The 21058-nt window shown below is 37.1% G+C and overlaps 1 protein-coding gene across 1 annotated transcript in view; it reads right to left on the bottom strand.

Moving 5' to 3' along the window:
* LOC145672505 (pickpocket protein 28-like) overlaps positions 1-20710 on the bottom strand; it is a 31149-nt gene extending 10439 nt beyond the window's left edge. The window contains exons 1-6 of the mRNA XM_081741666.1: positions 20558-20710; positions 18343-18488; positions 15259-15412; positions 14103-14382; positions 8449-8502; positions 2991-3126 (exon numbers count right to left, since the gene is read on the bottom strand). Of these exons, the coding sequence (XP_081597792.1) occupies positions 2991-3126; positions 8449-8502; positions 14103-14382; positions 15259-15412; positions 18343-18488; positions 20558-20710 (923 nt within the window). The remainder of the gene's footprint in view (positions 1-2990; positions 3127-8448; positions 8503-14102; positions 14383-15258; positions 15413-18342; positions 18489-20557) is intronic.
* Between the last annotated feature and the right edge of the window lie 348 nt (positions 20711-21058).

Genomic DNA, 21058 nt, shown 5'->3' on the forward strand with positions numbered 1-21058 from the left:
CCTTGTGCATTCAAAAACTTTATAACTACTCGCACTTCACACGCGCCGGGAGCTGGAATAGGAAATCATTTTCATCTTCAACCACTGTCACGACGCTTCTGAGAGCACTAGGAAAGTTCCGCTGGCGCATGCGCCAAGCTAGGACCTTACTCTCTCACGTCAACGCAGTCCCTGAGCGTCACATACGGCTTCCTAGCTATGGGACGCGTGCGAAAGTTACTTTCTGGATGGACCTAATGCAAATATTTTTATATGGGTGTTCTCCTGTACAGTACCGTGCAATGGGGGTGGACGAGCAGGGCGACGACCCCGGGCGCCGAAGTAAGAGGGCGCAAAATTCGGGAGGAAAAAAGAAAAGATATATATATAAAGTGGAAGGAAAAAATAATGAAAAGTGCTCAAAATCAATGAAAAGCAGAGTTTATTTTTGAAAATTTTCTTGCGCTTAGCGCCAACCATGATGGCGCTTCACGGCTGGTCTGTCGACTTCACCTATATGTACGGGGAGGAGGGGCCGTCGTATACTCTCGCCCCGGGCTGATTTTCCACGGCACGGCACTGCTCATGTACTCACCTACTTTTTAAATTTCGAGAGCAGGCTCTAAATCTGAATCATCAATTTCACCTTCTGAACGGGATCTGAACTGTACTCTCTTAAAATCTTAGATATTTGGTTCTATATTCATTTTACTTGCTTCAAACAAGACAAGTTCTGTAAAATTAAATAGTTTTCTCCAAACAAAATATTCCACTATATTATCGAACGTGCTGCAGTCAAATGCAGAAAGTTGATCACAACAATCAACCTGCAAAAGTTCGTTTACTCTTCGATGGATCTCAGGTGAATAGTATTTCTTCAAAAACTGAGTTTCAGTAAGTACCGGTATCTATTTAATACGGTCGACAACCGACTGAAACCCATAATAAGTTATGTAGGGGCTATTATGTGGAAAACGAGTTAGACTCGGGCTCCGGCGTTTTGGAATAAGCATACAAAACGAGTCTGACTTGGGTTTAAGATCGAAAGTATTAAAAAGAAGATTCTTGCCTCATTCTTTGACTGAGGAGCAAAAAGTTTAGAGTGGAGTGCTGCATTCATTCTCCTTATTCTTTGGGTTTGGTTCCCGTTAACTTCTTCACATCTCTCAAATCGAAAATGATTCTGAAGAAACGGCATTTCGCGACTGTACCAGGATATCTAAAATTTCGTGACAGCACATCTCAACTGGATGTCAGGATCTGACTTCCTAACAGAGATATCGTGAAACGGGCAAATTTTTGCATTCTCGATTTACTCCAGTAGATTCAACTCTCCATAGATCAACAAAAGTAATGGAAATTTCTTATTGTCAGGCCTTGTATTTAAAAAAGAAGTTAACCGAGTGCTAAATTTTACCTACTTGTGAATACCTCGTTGAATACCTGTCTCATATTTTGATTTCAGCTCATTGTTTTATCAGAGGGGATTACTCTTCTCTTGTCTTTGAAATTAATTGAAATTTTACTGATGTTTTCAGTCAAGTCAGCCTTGCTTTGTAGAAAAATGAATTTCCATTACAGTAGCCCTACATTAGGGTGACCAAATCGTCAACTAGGAAAAAACGGGACACTTTTTATTTCTGGATTGGGTGCTCTCCTAAATATATTTTTTAGCGCCTCTCCGTTCTCTCTCTCTCTCTCTTTTTTTTTTGTATCTCTCACAAAAAGGGCAAATTTACACTTTTTCGTTTTAGCGTCCCGGAAGAATTTTTCGGGACACCGGGAATGGTAATGAAAAAGCAGGACAATCCTGTTTTTACGGGACGGTTGGTCACCTTGCCCTACATACCGGGACATGTAAAAGCAGTAGAAAATGACCGATATTACTGTCGAATTCATAGTTTTCGCGGTCGCTGAAATCAATAGTGAAACTCCGATCACATTAACTTCCAAATTCACGCTATTCGGCTCCGGGCTGGGGGTCACCGGGGGGGAGGGTTAGATACCGAGACATATAAACGTAATTCAAAATGACTGATATTAGTGTCAAATCCATAGTTTTCGGGGTCGCTGAAATCAATGGTGACACTTCCATTAGCGATGACTTGCAAATTAGTTACAATTGTATGCGGGCCGGGAGCCAGCGGGGGGGAGGGGGAAGGAATCCGAGATATGTAAAAATAGCCCAAAATGACCGATATTAGTATCAAATCCATAGTTGACTTCCAAACACAGCCCCCGTGCGAAGCATGGGTATATTCAAGTAGTAGCTAGAAAATAATTTTCAGTATCTTTTAACCAGTAACGACGCCAGTTTAAAATCTTAGGGGCGACACACATACAGTGAAATTTGGGGCAGCTATTTTTTGCATACCGAAAAGAATGGATAGTTTTATATAACTGGACCTACTTTACAAGAAAAAATGTCAGGAGGAGTAGTCTTGTGTGGGGAGGTGTAGCCATGAGTGCGGCACTTGCCCATCTTGCCCTCCTCTGAAGTCGTCACTACTCCTAAAACTTTTCTACCAGCTAAATTGTACTTTCTCTGGATTTGTAAGTTCCATTTGGCATGTCCTAACCAGTAGCGTACACAGAGTTTTATCAAGGCGGGGAAGGGGGTTAAGTACCTAAGTTTGTGTCACTTCAGGACTCACGCAATGTTTGTATTCACATCTTAATATAATAAAATTTTATGTTTCGAGAATGTCTTGTAGAAGGAAGGGTTTTAAAGCCGATAATCCCCTTTACGTACGCCACTGGTCCTAAACCATGTACTCATTTATCGTTACTACCACAGCTCAAGCTGTTAAACCTTCTCTTAATTCCACGTCCCACGGATAACCTATAATCAGCATTGGTCTCAGCTTTACGAGAAATTCTGCTTTGGTCAATACGATGGTAGTATTTCTAATACGGAAAACAATTTCATTACAAATACGTATCTACTTTAAATATAAACCTGCTATCTAAAATTAAGAAAAAAGAGAGATAATAAAAATAAATGCACTTACGATTGAGTAAATTGCTGCTCAACTTGATACATGACGTCAGAACATGTAGGTAGACATGAACAATTCATTCCATCAAGGATGTCTTCAGCAGTAAAGCCGGGAGTGCCCGCGGGTGGACGATGATTTCTTAATTGAACTGTGAATTACGAAATTTAAAAATGAGACTGGTTTCTTAAGATACTTGATTCTTAAGCTTTATAAGACTAACCAGTGTTAAATTTATCTTATTCATTAATTGCGAAATTTTAAGAAACACAGGAAGCTAAGTACATTTCTAATACAATAATAGCTTGCAAAAAAGTCGAATTTTAAAATATATACTGATGGAAACTGACTCTATAAGACCTGGATATATTACTGGCAATTTTGTAGAGTGCTTACCAATAGTAGTTTGAAAGTCCCAGCTCACCGGCTATGCATATGACAGGCTGATCGTAATCTCTATAGAGGACATGCTGCTGATTGTTCGAGAGTAATTGGACATGACAAGTGTAATTAGTGAGGATTACGGTCTGTCTGCAATATTAAGGTAATGTTAGCGAATGCCTGTTGTGCAACTAGATGATTTCGAATGTTGCTGTAGCGGCGCAACTAAAAACCGAACGGTTGTTGCTAGCATGGGTTGTGATGTATCAATGGTCTGTCTGGGTGCACAGAGCAACAAGGAGGAAGTTTGCATAGCAAACATGTCTTCTACAGTCGCAACATATCGGCGAGAGCATGGACAAGGGAATCGATTGAGATACTTCTACTGAGAGGATATCGACCAAGACTGCAATGAGAGTCACCGTGGCCTTCCGTATGAGAGCACGCGGCGAATAAGATTACGCGTGCACCCCATTCCCATGCGAGTGCAAGAACACTAAATTATCAATTATTGGAGAGAGATATGTTCTACTTCGTTCCTCTCACGATTGCTCCTGACACTGCTTATTGTGAAGAATGTCTTCGGTGGTGTTGGAAAATACTATAGTGGTGAGGAGCATGGAGAGTGGTAGTATTCAATGATGAAACTTGTTTCTGTTTCAGATACAGTGAACGCTATGTAAGAGTCTCTAGACGTGCACGTAAGCGGGAAATTCCAGCGTCTGTTCGTAGTCGTCACACAAGATCAAACACTTGGCATTTTGGTATGGGGACAATAAACTATAGGCCTAAATATCTTTCCCCCTTTTGCCTTCATTCAGGAGGGTATAACTAGTGCCTTTATTCAGAAGGGTAGCGTACATTCATCAAAGCGCCAATTCTGTCTTCCAAATTTATTTTGACACTTTAGAAGACTCTTTCTTCCAAGATATAATATTGCCACATGCCTTGTATCCTGGCTTGCTAGATCTCTGGGCCTGAACCTTTTTGAGCACATGAAGGAAATAATACAACGTCACCTGACTGTCAGAAAAGCTCCGATAACGTATCGCACGGTTTTGCTAAGACATACAGCGATATCATACACTAAACAATCCCGTTGTTATAATATATTTTTTTAAAGTATCCTGCACCTTAAAACACGCTTGGTTGGATCAAATTTTTACCTAAAGTATATAAAAAATCGAGTTGTTATTAGTTATGACGTGGTGCGTGGGACACTGTTTCGGTCCCAGCTGCCACCAAGTGGATAAATACTGTGTATTTGAGTTTTCTTGGGTTCTTCCGTTTCCTCCTATTTTGTTCATTCCACCATTACATTCATTTCTCATCATCATCGTCTCCTTTAGCCAGACAGCATAACAGTGAGAGGTAAGACTGAAATATTTTATTTTCTTCATTGATATTTGTCATTACCTTAAAGTTATTTACTAACTAACTAACTCTATGGCCTATAGAACCCGGAGGTTCAATGCCGCGTTCACAAAAGCTCTCCACTGACTTCTATCCTTAGCTAACTGCATCCAGTTTCTACTTTGTTTTCCAATCTCTGCGAGATCCATCTTAATATTGTCCTCCCATCTGCGCCTAGGTCTTCCTAATGGTCGTTTTCCGATTGGTCTTCCAGTCAAGACTTTGAAAGCGTTTCTACTTTCTTTCTAGCTACATGACCCGCCCACCTAAGCCTCCTAGACTTGATGACCCTAACAATGTTGGGTAGACCATATAAATTATGTAGTTCCTCATTATGAAGTTTCCGCCATTCCCCATTCCCGTTCCTCTTGGGTCCGAATATTCGTCTCAGGATCTTGTTCTCAAATACTTTCAGTCTATGTTCTTCCCTCAGAGTAAGTGACCATGTTTCGCAGCCATACAGAACAACAGGCATAATTATCGTTTTGTATATTTTAAGCTTCAAATTCCTCGACAGAATTCGCGACAACAAGAGATTTTGAACCGAATAGTAACACGAATTCCCTGCTTTTAGTCGACATTTAATTTCTTCGTGAATATGATTTTCCTCTGTTAATATTGATCCTAGATATTTGAAACTATCCACTTTATCAAAAGTATTATTTAATATTTTAACGCATCCATGATTTGCTGTATTCCGGTCCCGACGCACTTCCATGTATTTAGTTTTCTCTGCATTTACTTTTAAACCCATGTCCCTGCAAGCGTTTAATAAGATCTCTGCATTTCTTTCTATTGTTCTCCTATCATCCCCTATTAAATTTACATCATCAGCATACGCCATAACCTGGTGAATACCGTTCAACTGTAGGCCCTGGTTGCTATCTTTGATTTTCCTTATGGCGTATTCCAAAACGAAGTTAAATAATAATGGCGACAACGCATCTCCTTGTTTCAGGCCATTTTCGACGTGAAAGCTCGTGGACAAAAATTTTCCTACCCGGACTTTACTTTGGGATTCATTTAAACATATCTTAATTAATCTAATTAGCTTTCTCGGTATTCCAAGTTCTGTAAGAACGTTGTATAATGTTTCTCTCCTAACCGAGTCGTACGCCTTTCTAAAATCAATAAATAGTTGATGTGCCGGGGTATTGTATTCCCACTTTTTTTTTTTTTTTTTTTTTTTTTTTGAGTATTTGGCGAATGGTAAATATTTGGTCGATAGTTGATCGATTTCGTCTAAATCCGCACTGATAATCTCCAATAATTTCATCTGCGTATGGGGTCAGTCTTGCTAACATAATATTTGAAAGGATTTTATAGGATGTTGACAGAAGAGAAATGCCTCGATATTTACTACAGTCAGTTTTGTCGCCTTTCTTGTGAATTGGAACAATGATTGATTTTTTCCACTCTGGCAATTCTTCCTTGTTCAAGATAAGGAGAATGAGTTGTGTATCTTGTTCCGCAATTTTTCGCCTCCAGCTAAAATTAACTCAGCCGGAATTTCATCTACACCCGGAGATTTGTGTTTCTTTAATTTCTTTATAGCGGTTTTTACTTCTATTCGGTTGGGTTCTGGAATATACGGTTCTGCGGTGTGTATCACCTTTTCTCCACGCACACTAGTTTTTGGTTGCGTGTTAAGCAAATCGTCAAAGAAATCTTTCCATCTATTTAAGATGCCATCCGTGTCAATGAGAACTGTACCGTCAGATTTCTTTAGTATATGAGCACGAGGTTGATAGCCTTTCTTAAATTCGTTGATTCCCTTATACATGTCCCGTATGTTTTTATTTTTACTATTATCTTCAAGTTCCTTAATTTTAGCTTTCAGAAAATCGCGTTTCTTTGTTCTAAAAGTTTTGGAAGTTTCCCGCCTGATATCTGCGAAATTTTGTGTAGTTATTTCATTCGGATTTTGTAGCCAGCGAAATTTTGCCTGTTTTCTCTTCTCTGCTAGTTTTATGCATTCCTGGTCGAACCATGGTTTGTTCATACGTATTTCCGCGTGTCCCAATTTTTCTTTTGCTCAAATTTTAATGGTATCTCTAATTTCAATCCAGGTATCCTCAACACTAGTGCACTCCGAATCTTCTAAAGCCGAGAATCTATTCGAAACTTCAATCTGGTATTTCTCTCTTACCTGACTCTCTTCTAATTTCTTTAAATTGAATCTCTCCGTTTTCGGACAATGAATATTACGTTTATTCAACGATAACCTCTCTCGTATTATCGCTGCTACCAGGGAGTGGTCAGTGTCACAATCAGCCCCTCTAAACGACCGGACATCAATTATGTTAGATTGCCTCCTTCTATTTACTAAAACGTGGTCAATTTGATTGCGTGTTTTTCCGTCTGGTGATGTCAAATTGTATTTATGAACGTCGCGATGTGGGAATTTTGTACTCTTCACGATTAGGTTTTTGGATGTTGCAAAGTTCACGAGTCTAACACCGTTGTCATTACTTTCCTTATGCAGACTATCGTTCCCTATAATCGGTTTGAAAATACCCTCTCATCCTACCTTCGCATTGAAATCCCTTAATAGAATTTTCATATGGTATCGCGGGAGTTGGTCAAATATCCGTTCCACTTCTTCTTAAAAACTGTCTTTTATATCGTCATCCTTATCTTCAGTTGGGGCATGTACATTTAAAACAATAATATCACACCACCGTCCCTTAAGAGTAATAAAAGAAAGTCTATCTGTAATAAATTCAACCCGTTTAATTGCTGGTAACATACGTTTATGAACGAAAAACCCTGTTCCTAACTGGTGATTTTTATTTCCTTTCCCGTAAAAGAACGTAAAATTTCCGGAATTCTCAGATCCATTTCCTTTCCACCTAACTTCCTGAACTCCTACTACGTCCATCCTGTATTTCTCTAACTCACTCGTTACGGATTTTAACGCGCCTGCCCTATACAGACTCCTAATATTCCATGTTCCAAATCTCATGTCCATTCTCTTTTGCTGAGGTCGTGCCAAGTTACCAGTCCTTGTCCGAGGCTTTTGTGAATATTTCTGAACAAGTGCTCTTTTTTACAGGATGAGGTTGTTAGCCCTACCCAAACCCCCAAGCTGGAGGACCACTCCTAGTCGGCTGTCCGCGACTGCTTATTCAGTATATTCGCAGCTAATCTCTATATCTAGAGGCCTTCTCCTCGATCCGCAACCTGAGGACGCGCCATGCCGTGGTGACAGGAACCCACGTTATAAAGTTATTTACTAAAATTTAAAAATAAGGGGGCTGAGCTTTTAGGGAAGAATCTTCTGTATGTAAGATATATACTGGTTATATGATTATGCAATTTGTTGTTATATTTTCTGTAACAGTTGTGTCTCAAATCAGAAGAGGAAAGCCAGTTTCACTTCTATTGCCGATGTGACGTCCTTATTATAGAATTCTGGAGTTGCTACTACCTAGACCTACATCTTAACATGGGATCCGAAGCACATGAGCTCCACCAAAAATCGAACTCGGATCTCTCTCACCGAAGGCCTCTAGGTTAACCACACAGCCATGAGTGAGTTGAATGACAGAGAATCCACCGTGTGCTTGGAATTAGCATCAATTGGGTAATGTAAATGGAGTATAAGTAGATCAAATAACATAATTAATTCTTTGTGAAAAGTGTATTCGTCATTAATATTTCTTGCAACAAAACTTACCGTTATGATCTGATAAGCACTGAAGAGCTGGCAAGTTGCATTCCACGGCATTTTCTGTAATCAGACGTAAAATTACTTTTAAGAACTAACTGAATTTATTCCTTTTACATATGGTTGATTTAAGGATTCTTTTGATAAGTTTGTACAGTTATAAAGATATTTTTTTTACAGATTATAAAAAGTTCTAAAATTTAATAACAAAAAGACAATTTTTTCCAGTCATTTTACTGAATAGTAGAGAAAACATCCAAAATTCACCCTAAGGTAATTTCAACCCACCTACAACTTTTAGATATAATGAGTTGGCAATTTCTAAATTCAAAGATGGGCCAAATGTACACTCCCGAAATTCGAGAAGAGTGTCTCGAGGTACTCATGTCCTATTCAAGAGAAGAAACTAATTTACTTATCCATATAATTATATCTTGCAATGAAACCGCATTTTAGTGGACCTTATTCAAAATTCCGCCTTATGCTAATTAAAATTTCCTGCTAAAATTAAAAATATCCGCCAAAATAAAAAATGATACTTATTTATACTATTGACATTTTTTAAATCATAAAAGGATACAACAGGCACGTAGCCAGGATTTCGTGAAGGGGGGGGGGTCCGTGACATGAAATACTTTGGTCATCACACCAGGAGCTCGATCTTTCTAAACAACTTTACTGGAACATATATTGGTTCATTTAACCAGGATTTCGTAACGGGGGGGGGGGGGGGCGTGACATGAAATTCTGAAGGTTCAGGAGCTCGATCAATCTAAACTACTTTACTATCAACATATATTGGTTTGTGAGGATATGTCGGTAAGTATTTTAATAAACTATGAAGAAATTTCGAGTAAAATTTAAAAAAAACGTATTGAAAAAGGTTATACAATATTTACATCCTTCCTCTGTTTATTCAAATGTAATAATTTTCCTTTCATTGTGACCTCAACTATTGTAAAAAGTACATATTCACTATTAGAAAAAGTACATATTCAATAATATCTTGTAAAAGATTTTGCAATATCTGCGTTCCATTTTCTGTTGAATCAAACAGAACTTTCAACTACTGTCTGTTTCAAATGACAGATTAAAGGAGCAGTAGAAAATTGTTTTTAAAATAACATGTTTGATATTGCAAGGATGCGATGACGAAAAATTATGATAAAAGAAGTCTACTGCTACACAACGGCACTATGCTTTCGGAAGCTTGAAATCTCCCTGACTAATAGCAGAAATTCTGAGAATTCCGCAACTTTTCTAGAACTTTTAAATTCCCTGACTCTTCCAGGATATATCGCTCACCTCGCAACCATGTATTGCAAGTAATACAAATGTCTTCATAAGAAAGAGTAACCAAAAGCTTCCTGATTTTTTAAAAAAATTAACGCGATCCTTCTTTTTCTCATTTCATATTGTTTCATCCTTCCCTAATTTTTTTCATTTCTGGTCTCGAAGGGGGGGGGGTCCGGACCCCCTGGACCCCCCCCCCCTTGGCTACGTGCCTGGATACAAGGTAAACCAACTAAATGTACAGAGCTCTATATGTTCAAGTCCTAGAGAACATTTACCAATTTTTATTTTTTGACAATTCCTAAATTTAAAGGTGTCAATATACTTATCTCAAATTTTGAGAAGAAATCATCAATGTACCCGTGTCCTATGAAAGAGAATAAACCTCTGTACTTAACCATATAACCAGGGGTAAAAGTGAGAGGAAACGCGGGCGGATGCTGTCCCCCACCTGCAAAATATATGTACGGCGTCTCCCCAGTTCCTAAAAAATTACCATAGGCAAAAATAAGTAGGGGGACTTCGTGACGTTATGCCGTTACCTACCGTCCCACCTACCTTTTCATATCCACTTTTACTCCTGTATATAACCACATCGTATGATAAACCCTCATCAAAGAAGATAATTAAGGTCAATAATCAATCACATGGTAATCACACGGCAATACTAATTTTGGCATTTTTTTTACCCAGAGAAAGGAACAAGCACGATTACCGGTATTTACATAATTACATATTCAGATCCTAGAGTATATTTTTCAAATTCTGTTTTTTCATTTATCAAATTTTGTTTTTTGACAATTCCAAAATTTAAGGGATGGGCCAATATACCTCTTCCAAAATTTAAAATGTATGTGTTAATGTATTAATGTTTTATGACCCTATTCTCATCCATGTAACTTGGTAAACCCTCATCAAAAATAATAAAGTAGGTCGAAAACCTCCAAATTTTAAACTTTTGGCAATTTTTTAGACATGAAAAGGAACGAGATGGACATCCTAACTTACAGAGGTGCATAACATGATCCTGTACTTTCGGACCATTTTTTAAATTTGGCAAATTTCCTACATTTAACTTAAGAAGTAGTTCTATGCGCTCCTCCCGAAATTTGAGGGGATGGGCCAACGTACCCATTGCCAAAATTTAGAGGGGTGATCCTAGATACCCCTATACCATGACTCCTGGGCCAGGAACTCAGGAGTACAAAAGCGAGATCAATTGTCCCAGAGATGGAGTGGGTCAGTGGGTCGGTGGGTCAGTGGGTCAAGTTTTCTGGGTAAGTCAGTGGGTCGTGGGTCAACAGCATGTGACCCACCACCCACCATGACCCACTGCGACCCACCAACTCGATATGATCGACCGACCCTCTCTGCTCATTGCATTGTAGACAGTATCTTCTGAGGACTGGTAAATTTGTCTCCGTTTTGCTTTCAAGACCTTCACTTCCCTTTCTTTTCCACTTGCTTCTGTCTACTTACCTGAGGTGAGTATATCTAACCAACTGAAAAAAGAACTTCAGGCACTTTTGGATATTGATATTTTTAATAGTAATAATAGCAATAGGATTTACACTACTACTTGGCTTTCGAGACCTGTGAGTTTTTAGAGCTAACTACTGGAAAAAATACATTTTTGAATCACGGTAATATATAAATTATTATATTAAAAAAATGAATGTAACTATGTGTGCCTGATCATCACGGTCAAGTGCGAACGGGGATTTCCCCTTATGAATTTACAGATGACTAATATTAGAAATACACTAAGTGCTCAAACATTGTCTAACTTGTTGTTCATCAATGTTAATGGCCCACCGCTAGACAAGCTCGAAATAGACGAGCTAGTTATTTCTTGGCTGAAGGATGGACATCATTCCGCTGCGGATGATTTACCGCCAAAAAGTTACCAACAGGAAATAAATCCGATTTCAGATTTGTTTTAGGGTGGAAAATTACGAGTTACGGAAAATGTATACTTGTATTACTAATGGCTTATTTAAGTTATTTAACTTTGTACCTAATTTTTAGTAAGTCTCTTCTTTGCTTTAGGTAAACTACTTTGAATAAATATTCATAATAATTGCAATTATGCATATCTGTAACTTAAATTTAAGTCTCTTCTTTGCTTTAGGTAAACTACTTTGAATAAATATTCATAATAATTGCAATTATGCATATCTGTAACTTGAATTTAACGTGGTGTTTTAGTGATTACATAAATTACAATTATGAGCATACTTTATGGAGATGCTCTCACAGATGGTACCCGAGCACCTTTATACCCTATGAACAACTGATTTTTCAAGTCTTTTGTGAGAAAAATACTGTGAACTGAGAAACCATAACCTTTTCCATATTGTACAGGGGTATTTTCCTGCGAATAGAAGTTTCTTGTGGAACGCCTTCAGAAATTAACACTTGAAAGAATACTCTCTTAGTACAAGTATATTTTAGGCACACACTAATTTCCCCCACCTCTAACTGCTTCAATTTCCTCACTGACAGACACTTTACCATTTTATATCGAAAAGGCCAGATCCACTGTTGTTGTAACAGAGTGGTGCTTGAGCGATTGACTAGAAATTCAAACTCCGATTAGTGACAATTTCACAGTCTTGTTTTATTACATGTGTAAACTCTTTAGTCAGTTCAGAAGAGGCCGTGGATCGTGTTCAGAGTTGATGACGATGTATTTTGGTGAGTCAGAGTAGATCAAAGTGGATGAGAGTGATTCATGGTGTGTGGTGGGTCAGAGTGGGTCACCGTGGGTGGTGGGTCAGAGTGGGTCACGGTGGGTGGTGGTCAGAGTGGGTCACCGTGCGTGGTGGGTCACGGTGGGTGGTGGGTCATGGTGGTCGTGGGTCAGAGTGGGTGATGGTGGGTGGTTGGTCAGTGGGTCATGGGTCACGGTGGGTGGTGGGTCAAGTTTTCATTGACCCATGCCAACTCTGGTCCCAAATACTACTTCGACTTTCTCTTTGCAGAGTCAAAACCTGCCGAACTACTTTGGGTACCGTACCTATTATGGCAAATACACATTTTCACTTTATATTTACAAAATAACTTTTATTTTGATTATACATTTTTTTCTTTGATGGTGTAATAAGAAGCAGTGTAACCAAGGGCGCCCATCAGGGGGTAAGGTGGGGTGCTCGCCCCCCTAAGAGGAAATTGTACTTGGGAATATTGAAAACCCAATAGAATTTTTACATTAGCTACAGCAAAATTTGAAACTATATTTGAAACGTCGTTTATACTTGCCCTCCCTTTGGAAACCATAACATGGGCGCCCTTTAGTGTAACGTTTACACTACGTGAAGAACTTTGGGTTTGTATGGCGTGATATTATCTCAGTTAATATTGAAATTAAAAATGATTGTAGATTTCTAGCAATTTCGGTTTTAGTCGAGAGATTAGAGTGAATTTGGAATATATTCTTAGAACGCTTCATTGATTGCAGAAAATCGCTTCTCAATACTTATTACCGTTTTCACTCTATAGCGACCAACAGCAAAATCGGAAGTGTTTAATTTGTACTGCTTCCGGTTTGAATAGAAGATTAAGAGGAAATATAGTATCCATTCTTAGAATGGTAGATCGATCCCAAAAATAAGATTCTCGCTATTTCTTATCGTTTTAACTCTATGGGGATCAATATTGAAACCGGAAGTTGTAACGGATTTCTTGTATTTCCGGTTTTAGTAGAAAGTTAAAGATGGAAAAGAAATGTATTCTTACGATGTTTAATTGATAGCAGGAAACTGCTTCAAGCTATCTATTGCTGTTTTGTACAAAACTATAGTGGTCAACGTAGGAACCGGAAATGGATTATCTCTACCATTTCCGGTTTGATTATCACCTCTGTCAATAAACTCGATTCCTAACTTTTTACTCTTTACATCTTTCTCAGAATTAGTGATGATCTATCACGCAGTTCTTTGAGGTTTTTTTTTTTGTCTCCCGGATGTACGGATAGGGTAAATATATATAAACACGTTATTGTAAACCAAATTAAGGAAATATGCGTTTATTGAAAACGTCTAAGCGTATGATATAGTATAATCTTATATTATTTTTTTAAAGGAATTTGGTTTACCATAACTTCTTCCTTATCCGTCCGTCCAGAAAAAAAAAAAATCTCAAGAACTAGATGACGGATCACCATGAATTTTGGCCAGGATGTGAAGATTCAAAGGATAGAAATTGAGTTTCCTGATGGAGATGATATTCAAACAAAAATGGCGAAGCTATTTAACACTATTAACCTAGAAATGTTTCCAGTCACAATCCTACTTTTCCTCCAAATTGATTTACTGAACTTGACAGTGCAAAACTACATTCAAAAAACAAAAGATCAACTCCTTACTTACTCATTCGTGGCAGGTAGTACGGAGTACAATTACACTTTTCTAACAGATTATTCATTCGACATTCTACCAAGCAATTGGTTTCGCTGTATTTTGGGTACAAGGTTAAATTCATTTCATCTGGAAACAAGCACCGTCGACCATCTATTGACAGTCTTTTCACCTCTCTGGTGGCGTACGTATAAGCTGGAGACACAGCTAAAGCTGTTACTTGCCGCTTTCCCTCTGGAATAAACACTGCTTTGGAGACATCCGGGATTTCTTCTGGGTGGTGAATGACGACCTGTGAATAATAATAATAATAAATCATTTTGTGTTTGCTGAAAAAAAACAAACTAATCAACCATTTCAACAATTGTCAAGGTTGAAAAAAAGTATGTGTGTGTGTGTATTATACGAACCATGACTCTCATCCCTACCAAAGTTAGTTTCCGAGCTGGAAGTAGAGCCAGAGGAAAGGCACATGATCAAGGGCGCCCATGTTGTGGTTTCCAAGGGGGGGCAACTATAAGCGACGTTTCAAATATACGTTCAAATTTTGCTGTAATTAATGTAAAAATTATGTTGAGTTTTCGATATTCTGAAGTACAATTTCCTCTTACGGGAGCGCTCCACCTTGCCCCCCTGATGGGCGCCCTTGCACATGATGATACGAATATTGTGCATACATATAAAGTATATCAAATTTTAAAAGCTATTTAAACTATTTGTCTATGTATCACTTACAAAAGTTAATGCAATATTCTGAAGCTTTCGATCGTGAAGGAATTATCTTCAGAGTCTTGGAAATACGTTCAAAGAAAAACAGACGTCGGAGGATTAGAAAGAGAGAGAATTTATTTCTTCTAACTTTATATTCTGTGAAATTAATAGACATAATATTATTGCCAATATTTAAAAAAAGTTTAGTACATAATATCAAATTTTAGCATTTTTAGATAACTGTTGAAATTGCTATATTTATTAACAATATCTTATTTACCTAATGTCTATGCAATCCAATTTTATATTTAAAACCTCAACGGGTTAAACATTATTCATATTCTCGTTTGAAGACTAAGGAGCTTGTTCACTCCTATAGTACCCCACATCTCCACTCATGAAATCATAGTTTATTTAATAAACAATGCAAGTATAATAAAAATTTGGAATTACGTACGTTGAATCCTTTGTTTCTAATGTCTGGACCGAGATACTCATGTGCTGTAGACTTAAGCATGGCTTCAAACCCTGTTGTGCGACCCGCTGCGTTGTTTCTCCATACATCAAAATTAAATTTACTTTCTGTATCGTTGAAAATCATATCACTTTTGCTGAAGAGAAAAAAGTTAAAATTGGCATTATTATTATTATTATTATTATTATTATTATTATTATTATTATTATTATTATTATTATTATTATTATTATTATTATTATTATTATTATTATTATTATTATTATTATTATTATTGATCTCTAGAGATGATCTCAAGCAAACTCAGAATTTATTATCTTAGAATTCGTTTCAAAATATGTTTTTCTGTAAGTGTATAGTGGCATACCCAGAGAAAGTTTCCGAGTTTCAACTTCCATCTCTTTCAACAAAATATTATGAAGAAATATACATTTATCATATTGAGAGATATATGTAAAAGCTCTAGAAAGATATGAACTTAGGAGCTTGATTCCCTTCTCCCTCCTGTTGAAATTTTGTATACGTCATTGGGTAGGCATAAGATCCTGACTTGATTGAGTTGACACAAGATAGGGTATAATGGACTGCTTTCTTTCTCACCGGTGATCTTCCTCCCAGAATCTTAACCTATAGTGTTAAGTATGAGCGGGGTTGCACATTTTTTCATTACTGCTTTTACAAAAAGAGGGAAAACATGCATCAATAATGTAGTAATGCATATCTAAATTCACCTCTGTCGGCTTTGAAGAACATTGTGAACTTACATCATTCTCTACTGAATTGTGTAGACAAATTAAGTAATTGACCAAGTAACAAAGGCAGCTGATTTAGAGGTTTAACTCTATTTGTTCCTTGTAAAAATGCTGGAACTGGAAACAAATACAGTTTACAATCTGATATTGGCAATATGTTCACTATTGAGTTTCTGTTTACTCACCCCTGATATTATTTCATCATGGATATGCACGGATTTACATGGAACTACACACTTATATTATTATGGTTCTATATTACGGTTCCAGATTTTGATTCATTTATATAAGATTTAAATTATACATATTAAGATTTCACCTACACATAGGATAGTACACCCCTGCACCTAGGCTCTCTTATAAAAATAAAAAAATAGCAAGACCGATATGGAACTGAAATGGTCTAAATGCTTAGTTACCTTCTTCATTCGGTGCAACCCCTCTGAACTCTTTTTAAAAAATGAAAATGTTTCCAATCAAGACGTTCGATATTTGGAAGACCTAAAATGAACTGATTCTAGAGTATCTCGACAGTTGTTGAAGGGATGCTACGAGGAACATGACTATCAAATTGTACCTTATGGTTTAACGTATTATTTCTAATCAGTGAGATATGAGAAAATGTGTGACAAGCACATACAACACTGAAGAAACACACTCACCACATATGTGACAAAGGAAATCAAGGTATTAGTGACAAAATAATATAATACGTTATGCATTGTGAGGCAATATATCGGTGGAGACATATTCATAAATGTGCATTTTTGGTGGAGACACAACATGAAAACAAGAAGATTCCGTAAAGGACAGAAACTAGAAAACGCTGAGATTTGTACAAGAGTGCACATCTGTGTAATACCTTACATCGAAAGGAATACATCACAGGTGGTCTATCCAGATGAACCTGTGAATGCATGTTTGATTCACTCTGTCCCATTCTAAAACTAACTTGTTTCAGTTGATTATGTACATATTCAAAGAGATTCTTAATAAGGAAAACGGAAACCTGTCTGCCCTTTAGGTTCTTGGCAGCTATAGGACAACTCGGGTTCAATGGTAATGGATCCTACAACAGATCCAAAGTGGCAGCGGAAAGCACTGCAGTACGAACTAGAATGCTATCCCAATGTCTGAACATAGTTCTTTGAGCAGAAATCGTCAGCGAACATTAGGTTATCATAACATTACTCTAAAAAGGATAGAACCAGGACTTTACTTCTTAATACCTTCCTAGACGTAGACTGCTCATGAAGTGTAATCCAGCTCTCGTCATACTTGTGTGAAACATATTATGTTAGGTTGCAAGCATATCCGATATTCATCAATAAGGGCATATGGGCTCATTATGGTCCCTTTTAGTGTTGTAAAAATTATTCGAATATTTTTCTACTGTTATTCGAATATTCGTTTTCAATACGAATATACATTATCCGGATAATTGAACAATTTCGAATTTTAATACTACTATAATAATAATAAAGAATTTTATTGTCGTTAAGCTATACATAGCAATAGACAACGTCAAAATGTGATACTAGTCCCTTCCAATCATGGCAACTATCAGCACAATGGAAGGAGGGGAGGGGGGTTACGATCTTTCTAAAGTAGAAATTGAGCTTTCATTCCCAAGGCCATTGGGCATACACCTGAATTCTTTTACAGACGATTATGAAGGTGTTTGTTGGAACAAAAACAGGAGCACACATATTATGTACGTGTGTTTCTGTTTATGTGACCGCAAACGTCAACGTCAAGGACGGTTGACTCCAATTCGGTCTCCTAGTATCGTTACTGGGTTTTGTACACAGTCGACACAGTCATGACCACTAATGTGACAATATGGAACGAACACAATCTGCTATTGAATTTGTAACGTGCGGCATTTGTGTCCTATTGCCACTGTCTTGCATTCATGCAGACACCACAAACGAGCGATGACTTGCTCCTCACTGGCCACCACAAGTGGCAAGTAATATATTTGCCCTCCGCAACAGTGAGCTCGTCTTATATCCAGTTCCATGTATATTCCTTTTGTACTTTCTGGCCGCGTACTGCTATATCTATGCTATCCAATACAATTCATATATGAGATAACGTGAGAATGTTTCCAAATTTGAGTGTGTAACGAAAAAAATGTTCAGTTTCTCTACCACATGTAAATATCTGAAAAGCAATACTGCATCTCTTTACTTTGCAATTAAACTTAATTGTTGCTGAATTACAAATAATTAGCTTTAAGTGTCCTATGTGAGATATTCTACTCTAATGTTTTTGAATCTAAATATGTAACTTCAGTCAACAAAATACAAACCTAACTCTGACATATTCTGCAGTTCTTGAGTTGAAAGAATAACAGAATCCCTCTTCTGTTCTTTGAACATGCAGAAGGTCGCTGCAATTATACCGCCTTCCTTTCCAGAAGCAAAACTTAAATATCTCATCTAGAGTTGGCATTACCTGCAAAAACATTATAAAATATAGTATATTCAAAACAATTTATTTCATAGTTAATATACAGAATGCTGATAAATAGTGTCACCAAGCATGGAACAAATAACATTTCGGAGCCAACAGACCGACGGACTGTGTTGAAGTGTGAGCTCTTAACGAACTGAATGAATAAGCATATAATATGGAATAAGTTCATTACAATTCGTAAAATTGTTACGGATAAAATACTATTAAAAAAAAATATATATATATATAGAAATGTAACATTATCAAGCGTTGGAAACTGCAAAATTAACATTCAAATAAAAATTATCAGTAAACAACAATACTGACTACAGCAAATAGTCAATATTAATAACAATGATAAAATAAGATCAAATTAACGATTATATGATACTATTGCTGATGAAGTTAATGAAAATTCGAGCTGAAGTCCGACAACACCATAATCAGAAAAAAACATTCTTTATATCACGCACAGCATAAGAGAAATGCATATACTAATATAATTTAATGGAGAGGCATTAGGAAACGAGTCACACCTTCAGATTTTATTTGGTGATAAAATAAATTATTTACGATCACGCTTTAAGTTACGATGATTATTGAAGAATAATAAAATATTGTGATAGGATTGAATTTTTTTTTAAGAGTTGAAAAAAAAGCACTGAACAACAAATTACTCACCTTAGGAATCCTTACTGAATGTGTCCAAGATTATTCTTATGACAAGAAAACAGTACAGATCCCAAATTAGTGTTTATCAGCTAGCAGAAAGTATACTCGCGTTCAAGACTCCCGAGACGGTTGAAATATGTAGAGGAAAATAAACTCATAACTTAAAGAAGAAGTACCAGGTACTAAAGTAGGTTAAATTTCTAAATAGGTAAGTTTATCTTCCCCTTCATATTCATTTATGAATTTTAAATAGGGTGAATTTACTTTACTGGTTAGCAGTTTTAATTGTAAATCTTCTTAATGAAAAAAGAGCATGTAATTTACATAAAGATAATATCTTGGAGGTTGGCAACATTGAAGCAACGTTATTATTATTCTATTAACGATAAATTCGCCTTTGTATGTGAACTCCGTTTCTTATAGAGCATATTTACTCAAGAGAGAAAATTTGTCCATTGAAACTAGCTACTCTATAAATCCAAAGTAGTTAATAGTGTTTACTGCTTTTTCTCTATTGATAGCGAGTATATAAAACTATCTGTGGCATTAAGAACTTTCCACTCATATTCTGTATTGCAAGTCGTTCAGTAATCCAATTCTGACGGATTTACTGACCTATGCATCTCCTTTGTTTTCGTCACATATTCAAATCCTTCTTCTTCTGGGGAGATTGAAGGAAATTTACAACAAACGTCAATTAAATTCACGCTAGAAAGCGTAGAAGAGAAAGAGAAAACATAAGACAAGTTTTTTTCTTTCCACTATTAGCAGAACAAATGTACCTATTTCTAAATGCACAACAGGATCACTTAAGACTGTATAATGTTTTTGAATGTTTTCTAGAAGCAACAATCTTATCTACATTATAAGTTGATGAGAGAAAATAATACAGTGCTGGAAATTGGTATAAAGGCAGAGGGATATTTGAAAATAGAGGAAGGCAAGAATGCCGAGGATGGATAAAGAAGATATATTTACAAAGTAACATTGTAGACTCCACAATATCAAAAGCATATCGTTTGCTAATACGTCACTGGCACGCGTAGTTTATACAAAAATATAAATTAGACCATTTTCGGGTGGAAATTAGTATAAAGGCACCCATTGTCTTTGGCAAAAAATAAAAATACAGTGTACGGTACAGAAAGGAAACTAGATGTTCAGTACTTGATTGACCCTCCTTTCTTCTGAATGAGTTGGAATATACGCTTCGGCATTGTGTTTATGATATATGTTAGTTGTTGCAGTGGAATACCTGACCACTCTTCTTGTATCGCGTTTTTAAACTCAGCAACCATCCCAAATTGCCTACCATTGCGATAAACATTGCGCGCAAGGATTCCCCAGAGGTTTTCTATCGGGTTAGGATCCGGGCTTCTCGCTGGCCACTCCATAACCTTGATGCCCTTACCTTCAAATCGCAGTCGGGTTTCTGCTGGCCTGTGGATAGCAGCGTTGTCCTGCTGGAAAATCAGATTCTGATCGTCTAACTGCTCATACATCCGCACCAATTCTATTTCTAACATCTCTATGTACGTAGATGAATTCATTTTGGTGTTGAGCCATGCAATGTTGGACGTACCTTTAACACAAAACGCTGCTCAAATCATAACACTTCCTCCGCCAAAATTTCTGCTTATTTGCACTTGCTCCTCTTTCCTACGGTCATGCCAATAGTATTGAAAACCATCCGGACCATCTAAATTGAACTTCTTCTCATCACTAAACACAACGTGATTCCATTCGGATGTCCACGACATCTGTTTCCGCAAACTGGAGTCACGCCTGCTTGTGCGTAGCACTAAGGGGGGGGGGGTTACACTTCCGTTTCTTGAATATAAGATGTGGATCTTGATTCAAAATTTGACGCACTCTTCTGGATGTGACAGGTAAGTTGT

Source organism: Thermobia domestica, chromosome 16, assembly GCF_964235325.1.
Source record: "Thermobia domestica chromosome 16, izTheDome1.hap1.1, whole genome shotgun sequence".
Classification (NCBI taxonomy): domain Eukaryota; kingdom Metazoa; phylum Arthropoda; class Insecta; order Zygentoma; family Lepismatidae; genus Thermobia; species Thermobia domestica.